At 43.4% G+C, this 17,684-nt stretch overlaps 1 protein-coding gene across 3 annotated transcripts in view; it reads left to right on the top strand.

Moving 5' to 3' along the window:
* Ints10 (integrator complex subunit 10) overlaps positions 1–7,111 on the top strand; it is a 28,329-nt gene extending 21,218 nt beyond the window's left edge. Inside the window, exons 15-19 of one of the 3 annotated variants that reach the window (XM_075986926.1) lie at positions 672–834; positions 1,912–2,005; positions 3,943–4,020; positions 4,808–4,885; positions 6,743–7,111. In XM_075986926.1, the coding sequence (XP_075843041.1) occupies positions 672–834; positions 1,912–2,005; positions 3,943–4,020; positions 4,808–4,885; positions 6,743–6,899 (570 nt within the window). In that variant the 3' untranslated portion in view covers positions 6,900–7,111. The remainder of the gene's footprint in view (positions 1–671; positions 835–1,911; positions 2,006–3,942; positions 4,021–4,807; positions 4,886–6,742) is intronic. The other 2 variants (XM_075986924.1, XM_075986925.1) reach the window with 2 other exon arrangements.
* The last annotated feature ends 10,573 nt before the right edge of the window (positions 7,112–17,684 follow it).

The following is a 17,684-nucleotide window of genomic DNA, read 5'->3' on the forward strand; positions in this document are numbered from 1 at the left end:
GCAGTTCACACCTTATTGCTTGCTATCTTTCCTTCTTCCCAGCCCCATCTCAAGCATTTTGTTTTAGCTTCCTGCCCATCTTTCCACTTATAGTTGTTTCCTAAAAGATATCTCTAAGGTTGAGAAGATGACTGAATTGGTAGGGTGTTTGCCCAGCACCCATGAACCCTGGTTTCATTTCCCAGCACGGCATAGACTGGGCATGGTGAGACATACCTATAATCCAAGCACTTGGGAGGGGTAGGTAGAAAGATCACGAATATCCTCAGCTATCTAACAATTGTAGGGCGAGCCTGTGATTCCCGAGACCCTGTCTTAGATTTGTAGAACAAGAAAAACCAATAACAAAAGTTGCTGTTTATTCTCTTCACTATGTAGCAATACTCAACTTTATCCCTGATTCTCAAGCTCAGAAACTCCCAGTTCACCTCACCTGTTCATGTCCAACTTCGGTTTAAAGACGTGTCAGCCTCATGTGCCGAGCCCTCAGAGGGAACCTGAGGCCTCCTTTAAATCCACCCTCCTTAGAAGGGTGTTGTCAGCAACAGTTTTGTCATCTTAACAGTAATGATTTGTAGCCTATACTGACACATGAGCTCCTTTAGGAAGGGATATTTGGTGTGCCCTAGATGTCCTAGATTTATTTTTCTCCATGAAATTTTGTCTTCCAGCTGAGAGCTTTTACAGACAACAGAGACGACATGGCACTGGGCCATGTGATTGTACTGCTCCAGCAGGAGTGGCCACGGGGAGAGAGCCTCTTCCTGAAAGCCATCAGTAAGATCTGCCAGCAGGGAAATTTCCAGTATGAGAACTTCTTCAGCTATGTTACCAGTATCCTTTGTCTGCATTAATCACAAGGCCATCGTACTGTGTGAGCCCCTGTCAGTACAGACACTGCTTTAACCAAGTGTGGGAAAGGAGGAGGAGTGAGGATTCGAAATGGGGCCGTGGCAGTTGCTTGGTGAAAGCCAGTGACGTTTCAAAGATAGAGTTCAGGGAATTGGGACTGTCGTTCTAGCTAAGTTCAAGAAGGCAGCCAAGAAGCTTACAGTCTGAATAGCCTACAGGTTCCTAGCAAGCCCAGGGCAGTTGGTTTAGCAAAGCCTGCAATAGTTCCTTGGCCTTCATCTGTGGAAAAAGTGTCCCCTGTGGCCTCTCCTTGGACATAGGCTGCCCCTGGGATCAGTTCTTAGCACTGGGCCTGCGCCAGGACAGCTACCAAAGGGTATGCTGAAGAGGCAGAGCAGCTCTGGGAGCTGTCCGTGAGGGAAGACCACCTTTGAATTGAGGGGACGCCCTGGTTTGGCTGCTTTCATTTCGCCGTTTCTCAGAGTCCATTCCCTGTGCTACATATGTCCCAGTGCCTGAGCAGTGAACTTTTTTAAAAGATTAATGAAAGTTATATAACTTTCCCCCAGAAGAATGCACCATCTAATATTTCACATGGGATTTTCTGGGCTCTCAGGCACTTCCTTTCTTGAAGCATCTGAAAGACCTTATCTGCTGGGTCTGAAGAAATCTTTCTTCTTATGACTCATACATATCCTGTCAGCCAGACCATCCTCCCCACCCCTACTATCCCTGATTTCTTGATAAGAAATTTCTCATATGGCCATGTAGAACCTGTTTCAATATCTCCATAGGAAAACCATGTGCTAATGCTTTTTAGTCAGATAGGGTCTGGAGATTGATGGCCCTGAGTTACACAGCCAGCCCCACCTGGCAGAACTTGTGCCAAGAGTTCTTTTCATAGGGCCGTTTGGTTAATGTGAAAACCGGCACCTGTCAAGAACTGACTGGTTGTTAGTTGGAGGACAACAGCAGCTTCCTCATCTGCTGAGAACCTGTTCCTTCCCTGGGAGACCAGGGCAGCTTCTTCCTTGTTGGTTGACCTGAATGTGGCCGAAGACATTGACATGCTGGAGGAATTTGCTTATTTAAGGACCCAGGAAGGAGGGAAGATTCATCTGGAGTTACTCCCAAATCAAGGAATGCTGATCAAGTAAGCAGACCATCTTTTGTTCTTTGAAGTTGCGTGTTCCCCTTTCATGTGCTTGCATGACTTATTTGTAAGTTTCTGTACCTTTCAGAAGTGTAATGGAGAGGAATTCAGTACTGCTCTCTGTTTTTGAGGGTCTACATGATTCTAGGTGTCTTTTAGAGACTTGTGCTTCTTAGCTACATTTCCTGGGTGGGGGTGGGGGGCACAAAACCATTGCTTAAATGGGGATATTTTTGTTACTTTTGAAATTTTTTAATAGAGATTTTTCTATATTCCTTTTCCTTTCCGAGATTTGGTATTCACTTCTGGTTAGACATAAAATGGTTTTAAATGAACGCAGCCATGCTTAACATGGTACTGGATGGGGCTGCAGGTTTCCTTTATAACTGTGTCTGAAGCCCTTCCAAGCTCTGTGGCTTACACAGCACAAAGTGAACGAGCTGGTTCTAGTGCCTCTAAAATACCTGCCCCAAAAAATGATTGTGCAGGCATTTGAGCCCAGGTGTGCCCCTCACCAGGACACTGCAGAAAGCACACGTTGTCTCAGATGAGAATACCTAGTGGCCATCCATGATTTTTAAATAGCTCATAAATCTCGCTTCTGTCCTCAGCCCTCATTGCAGTTTGGCTAATAGATCCTCTCTACTCTAAGCGCCATGTGCAGTTTGTACCCTTCCTCCTGGCTTCCTGCATATTCAGTGTGTCTGTAAGTCAGTGTCAGAGTGAAGCCAAGGGACTGAACCCAGAGCAGGGGGAATGCATGGCTGAGACTGGAAACCTCATTTATCCCTCAGTTTGGGCAGAAGCAAGTCTTAGTTATTGAAAGCCATGGTCCTCACTTTGTCTTTGTAGAGTTCTAGGGGTGTTGGAGGAGCGAGGTAAGAAATGCTTCTGTTGGGTTTCTGTAACTCAGGAATTTGGCCCATGGTGGGCGTTCCTTCCTCTTTATACCTTACCAAGAGTAGGGCCCAGTGGAATCTTCCCTAAAGAACAGAAGATTCTCTCCCCATCTTGAAAGTGATATTGTATGTCTTCAACATTTCCAGTAGGGAACTGAGATGATGTTTAGGAGCAAATGAGCCCCTTTGTAGAGTGCTTAGTCAGGAAGTCCCAGACACTGTCTTCTCCCCTTCTCCATCGACTACTTTGATGATGAGCCAAAGTCATGGGGAATATTAACTGCATGATTCCAAGTGTCGTTAACCATGTGTGAGAATAGATTACTTCTATATATGGAAGCCCAGGTAAACTGTTTTCTTTAGGGTCTTCTAGGTTCAAAAATTGATTATGGAAACATCTTTAAGAAAGCTTTTAATTCATCAAAAGCTCACCATTCAAATTGTCATATGGTCTTAGAGTCAGACTCTTCCTACAGAGGGCTCCGTCTACAGAGGATCACCCCATGACTTAGAGAATGCTTGGCTGTCTGTGGCAGCTTGAAGGAATGGCTCCAGTCACTGAGACTGGGCCCTTCTTCTTTGCCCATGTTGTCTTGACTTGAACAGTGCTAACCTGCACATGTCCCGAGGACTCGGAGTTAAAGTGAGGACCTGTCCGTTCCAGTGCTGTTGACACTGGAGGAGGCTGCTTGCCCAAGGAGGCGTCCGTCCTGCTTTCCAGGGATCTCCCTCCTTGATCAACCTAACCGTAACTTCCTTGAACTTTCTTTAGAAGACAAGCCTCCTAAAAACCCACAGTTGATTCAACCTGGAAAAAGGATTAGGGTTTGTTACCTAGTGACCTGACCTTGTAGGAATGTTCTCTGTAAGGGTCTCACCATGGATTTGAAATCTGTATTTCAGATAACCTATCTCAAAATGATGCCAAGAGAATCTAACTGCATAAGACAGAGCTTTGACTGACTGAGGTGTGATTAGACTCTTGAATAAAACTATCTATATTCCTTTTCCCTTGGGTTCCAAACCAATTCTCTGAAGCCATTGCAGACCTTTTGGGTGGTCCCTCCCGATGAGTGGCAGAGATGTTGTGAGCAGTGTACCTCTCCTCCCCTTGGGGTAAGGTTGTGAGTCCGTCCTAGTTGTAGCCTCTCGGATGCCAGCAGGTACAGTACAAACACGGGCACTTGGTGCCAGGCCAAGGGAGGCATAAGTTCTTGTTTGTTATATAGGTATGTTGTTCTGACATGTGCTAAATGAGAGAACGTTTTTATGCTGATACCCTTAGTACCATAGCTGCATTAGACTGTATCAAAAGGGAAAAAAATCTCTGAGTGATCACCGGCTAATGTGTTAAATCTTCATTACAGAATTCTGCAAGACCATGGCCCCCAGCCTTGTTTTTCCCCCAAATCTCAAACACCCTTTCTTTATTGAAAATATTACCAGCCCTTCTGGGTCCTCTTTGAAGGACCTCTCAGTTTGGGGCTTCGGTCCTGCTAAGGTGGCTAGCCAGTGTCCCAGGTGTATTTCTGGGACCGGCATGGGCGTGAGAAGAGTGAATGAAGGAGGCTGGGTTTTGAGTCCTATCTTCTCAGATATTTCCCTCCCACTACCATCTCGTCTCCCTCTTCCTCGCTGATGCCCTTTTTACTCCAAGTCACAAGTGGGAAGAGCTCTGGGACCAGGAGCCAAGATGCCTCTAGACTGGCACCAGCAGCGGGTGCAGTGGGGCCCTCAGCCTCTCCCAGTCCCCTGAAGACACAGCACGGCCAGGGGTTGTGGAGGTTAAAGTTTCTGTGCAGTCCGCTTTCCAGTCCTGTGTATCTTCTCCGCAGTGTTGTTTTTGCGGTGCAGGGTGAGCTGGTGTGGGTGTTTGAATGCCGCTGTTTGCTGTTTTTTAAAGGCCTTCTAGCCCTCCCATGGGGTTACTGCAGCAGGAATTCTTACCTGTGCTTCAGCCCAGCATACAGACTGCTGACAGGTACCAAGTGGAAAACACCTGCTCATAGTGTGCTGTCTGTCAACATGTTTTCCCGCCCATGGTTTCCAGCTCTTTGTCCCTCGGTGCTCTTTTTCATGCTTTATTTATTCGTTTTTAATTTGTTCTGCATTCCTTGGCAAACCATCTGGTTGTAAATATTGTAACATTTTTAAGTTTTTTTTCCATGAGTTGCCAGTGTGTTTGTGTTGAATTTAAAAATCATTATGGATCTGGGGGGAGAAACAAGTTTGCTAAACTGCATTAGCTAAGTGAGTCCAGAGGAAATCCGAGGTTCTGAGTCATGAGTATTTAAATACGTTGACATACATGTACCACAAGCAGACTTTTATTGTGGATTTCCATATAATGATCAGGACTTTTTTGCTCTAAACAGATTTTCACACAGCTTTCCCTGCCTTAAAGCAGGCGCTTTTTCTCAGACCTTACCTTTCTGAATTGGCAGTATTTAATAAGTTAAAATGATGCCATCCTCTTAAGCCATATCTACAGTCATGTGCCACGTAACACTAGCAACACACCTGTCATGCACCAAGCTGCTGTGTACCCAGGCTGTAGGGGACCAACGCAGCCCATCGCTGTGTGGAGCCTGACTGTAGTTGACATCATCCAGACTTGCATAGAGGCTCTTATGCATACATAATTGTTGTGCATCTGTCAATGTATAGAAATGGTCCTCTGCCAAGCAGAGTGTTACAGTTAATTGTGTCTTTAGTAGTATTAGGGGAGAATTTGTCCTCTGAAATATGGCCTGTAGTTGCATGTAACTTGTCTAGTTTTGGGTTGCAGCCCAGGGACCCAGAATAGAAGTATCGCAAGGGAACATAAAACCGTGTGCCCCTGTTTGTGCCCAGGAGGACCCAGGGAGTTGGTCTCCATGCAGACCTGTTTTCCCACGTCCCTGCTGCCTCCTATAAAGCCTTTAAGTGGCGTGGCTGTTGCAGCGCTGTCTTCCCCAGTCTAAACAAGCCTGCACGGCGGTGTCGCCATCCTGCTCACTTCCTGCGCAATAACAGCCTGACAACCATGTCACTTGGAAGAGTCAGGGCATGGGGTGGGGAACAGATGGGTTTCGTTTGTCTAAAACTGTTATGTTACCAAACTAGCAGCCAAAACTCCTCTGTTTGTGGTTGAGTCCACTGAGTTTTGCTGACTTTTCTTTTCCTCTGTTCATTTTGTTGTCCTCACTTTATGGGATTCTGTTTGTCCTTTCCCGTCCTAATGCACGGCTCTTGGGGCACAGTTAGACACCTCTTGGCTTTTGCTCCCACTAACCACCCACAGACGAACAAGCACCTGGAAGGCTCTGCTCTTCAGAGAACCTCACAGGCAGTGGGTCTGCCTTTCTAACCTGAGACATGGTTCTGTCTCAGGGCCCCAGGGCCCCTGCTTTTCCTGCAAGAACACAGCACTCAAGGGTCTGCCCTGTCCTGTCTCTGGAGAGAGGCCTGACTCAGCACCCTGCCAGAGAGCGCCTTGTGACTAGGACGCAGTCCCTCCTCCTGCTCTTCTCTCTGGTGTCTGTGGCCTGGCCTCCGGAGGCACAGTGAGGCCAGTCAGAATGGAACCTAAGGCACCCGAGCACTGAGTTGTGTGAGCTTCAGGAGTTGACACTGGCTGAATAAAATGCCCCAGTCTAGGGCAGCAGAGATATCTTCCTAGCATGAGACTGAGAAGGATGGACAGGAGTCGGTATCTGGTTACGCTTTTCTTTATAAATTCGGTGTAAATGTGTGACTTCACTTAGCTGTGAGGCAGGTTGGTTCCTACCCAGGTAGCGCTGGGCTGTGCTGCTGCTCTAACCGTGGTCTCCTTCTGTTTCCCTGTCGCTGACCTCAGGCACCACACGGTCACTCGAGGCATCACCAAAGGCGTCAAGGAGGACTTCCGCCTGGCCATGGAGCGCCAGGTCTCCCGCTGCGGTGAGAACCTGATGGTGGTCCTGCACCGCTTCTGCATTAATGAGAAGATCTTGCTCCTTCAGACCCTGACCTGACAGACCTTTGGCCGCCCTCTGCTCAGCTGTGACCAGTCTGCCTGACCGGGACTGATAAGAAGCAGACACCGAGTTCTAACTCCCTTGGTTGCATAAAAGTCGGTCCCAAGAGTGTGGGAAGTTTTTTCTATTTTTAAAAGTTTAGGTTTTTTGATTTGTATAAAACAAGAGTCAATCCATTTTGTAAATAAAAGTCCTAAAATTTGACATTTTAAGAAAACTTTTTTTTTTTCAGTTTTAAGTATGGTACATTTATCTTATTTTTATAAGCATACAGCAAGGGGGCAAAAATCTAAAACAACTGAATGGGGGAATGAATTTTATTATATACTTACATGATGAAATATGTCTTCTGTGACCTCAGGTGTGTTTTCATTGATTACTTTGGTAAGTATTCTATATCATGATCATGTTTGACCTTTCATTTTGTGCACAGTTGAACTTGAGCCTGTGCTAGCCCTGCTGAGAGTCCACTAAGGCAGCATGCTCCAGAGTCTCTGAAAAGCTAGGGAGGAAATAGGGGAACCAGCAAAGGGGCAGGGCTCTCTGAGGCCTCAGGAGGTCAGTGTGGCCCGGGGCAGTCACCTGCACCCCTGCCCTGTCCTGTACTTGCATATGTGATCACGCACATGTGCAAACACAGACAGACAAATATATGCATGCACACACACATGCACACGCACGCACCGTAACCAGAATTACATTTCCTGGGTGCTGTATACTGCCACGGACTAGGTTGTTTTGCAGGTGTTTTCTAAGGATTGGCATTTTTATTTCTTCCCAAGGTCATTCTGTGTATCCTTTAGGTCTTGATGTAACCTACTTAAGCATAGACCTTAGGTGTAAGGGATTTTTTGGCTAAATCAACTGTCATGGTTTGAATAGTATCACCCAAAGGTCATTTATTGTGTTCAAACTGGTCCTAACTCCATGTTAATTTGGAGTTTCGTACATTCTAAAGTGATTGTTCACAGACTGTCAGTAGAGTTTTCTCTTTTTTTTATTATTTCATTTAACTATTTCCTGTTGAAAAGTCTTTCTAGGTCCCAGCAAGCACCTTTAAGACACAATGCTGGAGAACATAGCAGTAATCTGGGAGAGCAGTAAAGTGATTTTGTGGTTTGAGTGTATTGTCCACATTCCATTAATGGAAAGAATAAAATGGACCACGGTCACACGGTAGTTTGTATTTAAAGTTACAGTCCTAACAGGATGCCACATTAAGATCTGAGTGACATTGCAGTGACCTTGAGCACAGCGGAGAATCTTCCCTTTTGTCAAGGGGCAGCCCCATGGTAAGTTACCCCAAGAAAACTGACTGATGAAGAAAGATACCACGATTCTTTAACCAGAGCTCCAAAGTCAAGCAGCCAGGTGCCCGAAGGCATGCTTGTCAAGTGCCACACTCCAAGAGCCTGATCTAACTGTCTAGGGTACAGTCAGTGTCTGTCCTGGGGTTGTTTGCTGTGCTTTCGGATGCTGCTTGCCCAGTGTGAGCAGAAAGCTGTTATAAATTCAGTACAGCTTTGACGTCTTACTGTTTGTTTTCTTGTTAAACTTGGAGTTGAAGATAACACTAAACAGCGCCTCGATGGTTCTAAGCAAAAGGAAAGAGAATATAACCTGGATGGCTTCTCTCACAGCCTGACTCTGCTTCCTTTTTGATCCAAGCCTTCAAGTGGTTTTTTGCCTGGGATACACCTCTGTGACTCAGGATGCTGTGGAGAGGCTCTCTCCTGAGAACTGGAAACCTCAGGTAAGGGCCATGCTGGAGCTGAGAGCAGGTCACCACAAGTCAAGTGAAAATTAACTTTGTTAGGCCAAATTAGCTTTTTTAATATCTCAGACTCTCATTTGTCAGTTATTAACTTAATTATAATAAAATAGTACTGATGTTTGCTAGCTCTATTCCAGGCTTTAAGCCATGTATATGTATGTATCACATATATGTATTTTCTCATGACAACCCGGTGAGTACCTGAGACTTGGGTCTGTCTCTGCGCTGAGGTCACATGTTTCTGATGTTGAAATGAGACCTGGCCATTCTGTTGGATTCTCTGAGAGCTCCCCATGCTAGTGCTGTGCTTGGTGAATAGCTGTCTAGGAGAGAGGAGTTGGATTTCTTACTACAAAACTTGACACGTGGGAGACGACCATTAGGTCCCTGTAGACTAGAAGCCTGAGTCATTGATACTCAACAAACATTTAGAAATGAAACACAAAAGAAGGGAGGAGGATGTTAGTGAGACTTTCCAGAGATAGAACCTCTTAACTATACCCAGGAAGATGAAGTCAATTTTGTCAGATTGATAAGCATCAGATCCTGTTCTGTGCTCGTAGGAAGAGGAATTTAGGTACATAGAAGTATAATAACAAGCACACAAAGGCTGGGGTTATAACTTAGTGGTAGAATCTTCTTTAGCATGTTCAAAAGCCCGGCTTTGATTCCTAACACTGGGGGGAAAGTGCATGTGGTCAATGCAGGTGTTTTCCATGTACAAAGATGGTTTAACAGCCTTGTCCCTGCCCTGCTAATGTGTGCTGATGAAGAAACTGCTTATGAACAAGACAGGCTCCATTCCTAATTCACTGAGTTGACAGCTCATGATCGTTGCTTATCTATGGATTCAGAGTTCTAACCTCGGCTTCTCTCAAGCCTCCTTTTCTTTCTTAAACTATTGTAGTGGCCCAGAGCTCATCCCCCTGTCAAAGGAAAGCAGTACTGACTCACATCTTCATAAGAGCGACTTCTCAGCCCTCTGAAGATGATTGACCATCTGCTTCTAATCAACCAGAGCTGCGATGGGGAGTTTTTAAACCAGGTGGCAGCTCCATTGTCTCCTATAGTCCTACCACATAGATTGGATCCAGCAGAGTGAATGGTCCTCACCCCACTTAATTCTCCCCTTTTTGTCCCATCCTCATGAATGCTTTTTTGCTTTTTGCTTTTTTTTTTTTTTTTGGATTTTCTTAACGGTTCACCGCAAATTGCTCAGGTGATTTTTTTTCTTTTTAAATTCACTTCTGTTCACCTTGCTCAGACCATAACAAAGGATAACAAATGGAGTTGTAAAGGTACAGATCCAGTCTCAAGGTTGCCACAGCCATGCTCTCTTAGTTGAGTCCTTTGTCTTTGGCAAGCATCTGGTGATTTTGCTAGCCCCAATCTCTCCGTCTCCTGCTATTTTCCCTTCCAGAAGGACATTAGTCATACTCCATGGAGACCTCACGTAAACCAGCTGCGCCTGTGAGATTTCAACATGTGATTTAGGGAGAATCGATTCAGTAATTCTCTAGGAACCATATGCTGTTCTTCACTGATGTTTGTTTATATATTCTTTAGAACTGTATTTGGTTTCTCATTGCTTTGACAAAAACACTGGTAAAAGCAACTTGAGGTGGGTTTATTTTGACTTAAACTTTGAGGGGATACTGTCTTTTGTGACAGGGAAGTCATGGCAGCAGAAATGTGAAACATAGTAAACAGGAAGTGAGGCCCGACTTTAAGACCTCACTTCCTCTGTGCGACTCTATCTCCTGAAGCTCTACAACCTTCCCTAACATCACCACCAGCTGGGGACCACTGATCAAGCGACTTGAACCTATGGGAGAAGTTTCATATTCGAGCCACGGAGAATATAAGCTCCCCATGCCTCACAAAGACATTTAAATTTTTTAGCACCGTCTACATTCTATTATAAGACAGGCTGCACAAAGCAGAGGCAAGTGCTTGCTATTAAGAATTTGTGCATTGAATATTTCTCATGAATATGCAACTTGAGGTGCCAACATATATAAACTTAACTGGGTGGGAGGATATATATATTTAGACTGACATGTTAATCATTTTTCCTCAAGGGCACCTCAAAGTAAAGACAAAGGCAATGAAGTATTTCTAGCTCGTGATTAAAAATCAAACCATTACCTCTATCTAGGGAGAGATGTTCTCCTTTTTTTTTTTTTTTTTTTTTTTTTTGGTTTTTCGAGACAGGGTTTCTCTGTGGTTTTGGAGCCTGTCCTGGAACTAGCTCTTGTAGACCAGGCTGGTCTCGAACTCACAGAGATCCGCCTGCCTCTGCCTCCCAAGTGCTGGGATTAAAGGCGTGCGCCACCACTGCCCGGCTGAGATGTTCTCCTTATACAACAATTGCTACCTTTGTTTCTTATTACATTTTGGAAACTAAAATCTGTTTCAATGATATAAGGAACAAGTATGATTTTATTTGGTGTTTCTTTACCTTAAAAATTGAAGCTTATACTTAAACACCCTGATTGTCTCTGTTTATTAGCAGCTAAGGAGACAAAGGACAGAAGACTTGTTAAAAGCATTGTCAGGCAGTCCATGGGATGTAGTGATTAGTGGAGAAATGAAGGGTTTTTAATCATTTATTTACTTGGGATTGGGGGCTATGGGAAAGGGGCCAGTGAGTAAAAATGTTTAATAATTTCTAAGTGGCAATAAGCACTTCTACAGCCTGTGCCCTCCATGGACAGAGGCTGTGGTTGTGGCTGCTGGGGTCTGGAGGTAGGGACAGGACCAAGCCGACACACAAGTGAGCATTCTATGTTAAATCCACTGTCTTCTCAAATGACTTCCCAGCCCTCACCAGCCATTCCTTACAGGTTTCCCTGCCCGAAAAGTGATAGAACAATTACATTTTAGAATGTATCATGCTATCTCATGGAAGCATTATGAAGAATTGGAATATGGAAGAATTTTGTAGAATTATAGGTGTAATCTACTTATAGTTGCCAAGATGACAATTGATACACATTATCACTACTGATTGGGTAAGTGGTCAGTTTATTTAGTGATTGTTGATATTTTATGATTTTATATATGTGTGTGTGTGTGTGTATATATATATATTTGAGACAAAAGATTAACTTTTTTATTATATTAATGGCATGGTGGTGCGTGCCATTAACCCCAGCACACTCAGGAGACAGGCTGTAAGTTCAAGACCAGTCTGGTTTGCATAACAAGCACCAGATCAGCCAGTACTACATAGTGAAACCCTCAAAACAGAAAAGGTTTTGATTGTGTTTGTTTATGTGAATGGGTGGACACAGGCCACTGCATACGTGTAGAGGCCAGAGACAACTTGCTGGTGTTGTTTCTCTCCTACCATGTGGGCTCTGGAGATTGAGCTCAGGTTGGCAGGCACGGTGACAGGTGCTTTCACTGCTGAGCCTCTTCATCGCTCCCAAATAAATTTCTAACTCACCTTTATAAACCTTTAATATCCTCCTATGAGTAAATGGATCCCCGTTCATAAACTGGATGGTGAAGTAATTGTGAAATTATTCTTACTTTACTGTCCAAGAAGTCTATGTATATAGTTGAGACCAAAGAACAAACTTGAAAAGACTTTGGAATAGTTAAGAGATAAACAGCCTCAAAAAAATAAAATGCCTCCGCACCCTGGTCAACTTGCTAATGAGACGTATGAAAATGGGGCCTCTCCTCCTGGTGCCCTGCTCCTGGAGCACTTCTCTCTAACTCTCTGTCTTAAGTGTATATTAAAATCATTTAATTAAGTTCCAACTCCACTGTGTTTGAAAATAAAAGATTAATATTAGATGTAAGAAAAAAAAGGTGACAATAAATTGGAAGGGTTGATGTTGTCTTTCTTCTGATGATAATTGAAGAAAACCATTTGCTAGGCTCACCTAAGGGTTTCAGCCTCGATGCTATAACTGGGAGACATGCAGTTCTTAATTATAAAGTGTGCCATCCTATTGGTGTGCACATATAAAGTGTGCCAGCCTATTGGTGTGCACATATAAAGTGTGCCATCCTATTGGTGTGCTCATATAAAGTGTGCCAGCCTATTGATGTGCTCATATAAAGTGTGCCAGCCTATTGATGTTCTCATGTAAAGTGTGCCAGCCTATTGATGTTCTCATGTAAAGTGTGCCAGCCTATTGGTGTGCTCATATAAAGTGTGCCAGCCTATTGATGTGCTCATATAAAGTGTGCCAGCCTATTGATGTGCTCATATAAAGTGTGCCAGCCTATTGATGTTCTCATGTAAAGTGTGCCAGCCTATTGATGTTCTCATGTAAAGTGTGCCAGCCTATTGGTGTGCTCATATAAAGTGTGCCAGCCTATTGATGTGCTCATATAAAGTGTGCCAGCCTATTGGTGTGCTCATATAAAGTGTGCCAGCCTATTGATGTTCTCATGTAAAGTGTGCCATCCTATTGATGTGCTCATATAAAGTGTGCCAGCCTATTGATGTGCTCATATAAAGTGTGCCAGCCTATTGATGTTCTCATGTAAAGTGTGCCAGCCTATTGGTGTGCTCATATAAAGTGTGCCAGCCTATTGATGTGCTCATATAAAGTGTGCCAGCCTATTGATGTGCTCATATAAAGTGTGCCAGCCTATTGGTGTGCACATATAAAGTGTGCCGGCCTTTTGGTGTGCTCATATAAAGTGTGCCGGCCTTTTGTGTGCTCATATAAAGTAGTTTTCACAGCTTAAACGTTCAGTTCTTCTTCAGGAAAGATTGCATCATTCCAGATTTGGCGAGCATTCCTATGAAAGCAGTAAGAGTTCCAGCCACTATGATGTTGTTTATATTACAATGCAAGTGCCTTGGGTTGTAAATTTATTTACACTATTTTAATAACCTCAAAGAATTACAAAGTTTCCGGAAACATTTTTTATTTCTCATAATAGGTTTATATATCTAATACCCCTTATTCAAAAAAATTTAATCAGATGGGAAAATAAAATCCTGGAAAACTTAAAGCCTCAATGAAGCCATTCCTACCTCTAATTTTTCTTAAACTTCAGAACTTCCAGCATGTGAGTTTTTAAAGTCATTTTAAAATACAATACTTAAAACTGTACATCATGAATCGATGACACGATGGATTTTCAAATTGAACGCAACTGCATTTGGTGTTTATGTCACAAAGGGAACTGCTGGCTCCCCTGAGCCTTCTGTCCCTTCAGCTGTCTTGTCCCAAAGCCAATCCCAGCTCTACTGTGAACACAGAACACTTCCTGGACTTCTGATCTCTCAGTCTGCATTTGTCTTGTAATATTATTCACATTGTACATTTGGGAATATTTCTTATGTAAATGACTACATAATAAATCTTTGGGGCTTCCAGGGCCCACATTTCAGCTATTCTGTATTCACTCCTCTCTGCCATTAGAGTGCAAAGGAGAAGCAGAAAATATGTCATTCCATGTATAAATTATGCTTCTTTGTTTATCTGCAAGACGTTTCTTCTCATTTCTGGATTTTTCTACTCAGAGCGTCCCACTTTGAACAAAAGGCAGCAGTTGTCCTTTAGGCATTTGGTTTGTTTGCTTTAAAGCTCTCTACTCATCATTTTGTGAGGGCTGCTGAGCTTTAGAAAAGAAATAATTCCCCAGGCACTATTCTTGGAAGCCTGTTTTTCAGTACTTGTTAAAAATAGGAAGACAGATTTTATTCAAGACTATCACAGTATGGAAGAGATTGAATTCAAGTGGAGATTTGTAGTCACTGGGCAGGTGAGGAAGCTGTGGAACAAAGAGGAACTCGGGCCAGGTATGAGGTTCAAGATAGAGCCGAGAAACTAATTACAAATGTGGACTGGATACTGGGACCAGGGTAGAGTTTAGAAAACTGGCTGAGTGAAATTCTTTTCAGAAACTGATTTCAGGAGACTAAGTCAGAGACCTAGTGGAGACAAGAGGGCCCAGGGGACACTAAAGTGTGGCCAAGAAATGGACACAGCTGGTTCTTGCTAGTTAGCATGATTATTGAGTAACACATTGCTTGTGACCCATGTGTTGGGTTTGTGTCACCGTGACATAGTGTCTCACAGGAGCAACTTAAGGAAGAAAGGATACATTATGACTCATGGCTCCAGAGGGTCCAGTGCGTCTTGTTGAGGACTTGGAGGAGAGAGAGGCTCCAGTCACTCATGCCAGGGGAGCATTCCTGAAGACTTTTATCAGAAATCGCGGTTGTAGCTGGTTGATTCTGGGGTTTCGAGCCTATTCTCTTCGTCTATAGGTCTGTTTTTATGCCAGTACCATACTGGTTTTGCTACTGTGGCTCCATGATCAAATTTGAGATCAGGTTTGCAATACCTGTAACATTTCCTCTTTCTGTAAGGATTGCTTTAGGTGCAGTACATCTGTCCTTCCCTGTGAATCTTAGGATGGTTTTTCTAGGTCCGTGGAGAACACCATTGGAATTTTAGTGGCGATTACACTGAATCTGTAGATGGCTTTCGCTAATACAGCCACTTCCCCAATATGAATTATGCCTATCCATGAGCCTTGGAAGTCTTTCCATCTAAAGATGTCTTCAACTTCTTTTATCTATGTTGTGAAGTTTTCATTTTAGAGGTTTATTCCTAGGTATTTTATTATTTCTTGAAGCTACTAAGAAAAGGAATTTCCCCTGATTGTTTTTACCTATGAGTTTATTATTGTTATATATATAATTTACTTAGTGATGTTTATGCATGAATTTTGTGTTCTGTTAGTCTGGCGAGGGTCTTTATCAGATCTGAGAGTCTTCTGGGAAAAAAAAAAACCCAGGCAGTGCTGGCACATACCTTTAATCCCAGCACTCAGGAGGGAGAGGCAGGCAGATCTTTGAGTTCTAGGCCAGCCTGGTCTACAGAGAGTGTTCTAGGACAGCCAAGGCTACACAGAGAAACCCTGTCTCTAAAAACCAGAGAGAGAGAGAGACAGAGACAGAGAGGAGAGAGAGATGTTTTAACTATGAGATCATGTCATCTGCAAAGAAGGATAAATTTACTTCATTCTTTGCTGTTTCTATGCCATATTTCTTCCTCTTATTATTCTAGGTAAGGCGTTGAATAAGAGCCCAGGGAGTGGGAGCCCTTGTGTTCTAGATTGTAGACGTAAAACTAGGTGTTTTCCACACTTAAGACCATGTTGGCTTTAAGTGTTTATGCCGCATATATCCTCGATTATGGTGAGTCACATGCACTCTGGTGCTACTTTCGTCAGGACTTAACTCCCCAGGGGAGGGTGAGGAGACTTTCTGCACAAGTCTTGATGACAGTGTGTTCCTGTAGAAAATGTGGTACAGACACACAAGAGAATAAGGAAAAGGGATATCACGACATTTGCAAGAAAGAGGCTGCCTCTGGAAGACACTGTGTTGAGCAAAATAAGGCAACCTCGAAAAGACAAACAGCATTTGTTCTTTCATATTCAGAACCTAAATTTAAAATTCTGTGCATGTGCGTGTGTGTGAGTGTGTGTGACTACCTATGTGTATCTAAGGAAGGTGGGAAGTAGAGAGGATGATGGGGACTAGCAGGGAGAGAAGGAGCCTGATGAAAGGGAGTGGGAGTGAAGAAGGACAGGAGAGGGGAGAGAATAAGAAGATCAAGTAATGACACACATGTGTGAAGAACATAGGATAATGACACACGTGCATGAAGAACATAGGATAATGACACACGTGCGTGAAGAACATAGGATAATGACACACGTGCATGAAGAACATAGGATAATGACACACGTGCATGAAGAACATAGGATAATGACACACGTACATGAAGAACATAGGATAATGACACACGTGCAGGAAGAACATAGGATAATGACACATGCATGAAGAACATACGATAATGACACGTGCGTGAAGAACATAGGATAATGACACACGTGCATGGAGAACATAGGATAATGACACACGTGCAGGAAGAACATAGGATAATGACACACGTACATGAAGAACAGGATAATGACACACGGGCGTGAAGAACATAGGATAATGACACACGGGCGTGAAGAACATAGGATAATGACACGTGCGTGAAGAACATAGGATAATGACACACGTGCATGAAGAACATAGGATAATGACACATGTGCATGGAGAACATAGGATAATGACACACGGGCGTGAAGAACATAGGATAATGACACACGTGCATGAAGAACATAGGATAATGACACGTGCATGAAGAACATAGGATAATGACACACGTGCATGAAGAACATAGGATAATGACACACGTGCATGAAGAACATAGGATAATGACACATGTGCATGGAGAACATAGGATAATGACACACGTGCGTGAAGAACATAGGATAATGACACACGTGCATGAAGAACATAGGATAATGACACGTGCATGAAGAACATAGGATAATGACACACGTGCATGAAGAACATAGGATAATGACACACGTGCATGAAGAACATAGGATAATGACACATGTGCATGGAGAACATAGGATAATGACACACGTGCGTGAAGAACATAGGATAATGACACACGTGCATGAAGAACATAGGATAATGACACGTGCATGAAGAACATAGGATAATGACACACGTGCATGAAGAACATAGGATAATGACACACGTGCATGAAGAACATAGGATAATGACACATGTGCATGGAGAACATAGGATAATGACACACGTGCATGAAGAACATAGGATAATGACACACGTGCATGAAGAACATAGGATAATGACACATGTGCATGGAGAACATAGGATAATGACACATGTGCATGAAGAACATAGGATAATGACACACGTGCATGAAGAACATAGGATAATGACACACGTGCATGAAGAACATAGGATAATGACACATGTGCATGGAGAACATAGGATAATGACACACGTGCAGGAAGAACATAGGATAATGACACGTGCATGAAGAACATAGGATAATGACACACGTGCATGAAGAACATAGGATAATGACACACGTGCATGAAGAACATAGGATAATGACACGTGCATGAAGAACATAGGATAATGACAC

This window comes from Microtus pennsylvanicus, chromosome 9 (genome assembly GCF_037038515.1).
Source record: "Microtus pennsylvanicus isolate mMicPen1 chromosome 9, mMicPen1.hap1, whole genome shotgun sequence".
Lineage (NCBI taxonomy): Eukaryota > Metazoa > Chordata > Mammalia > Rodentia > Cricetidae > Microtus > Microtus pennsylvanicus.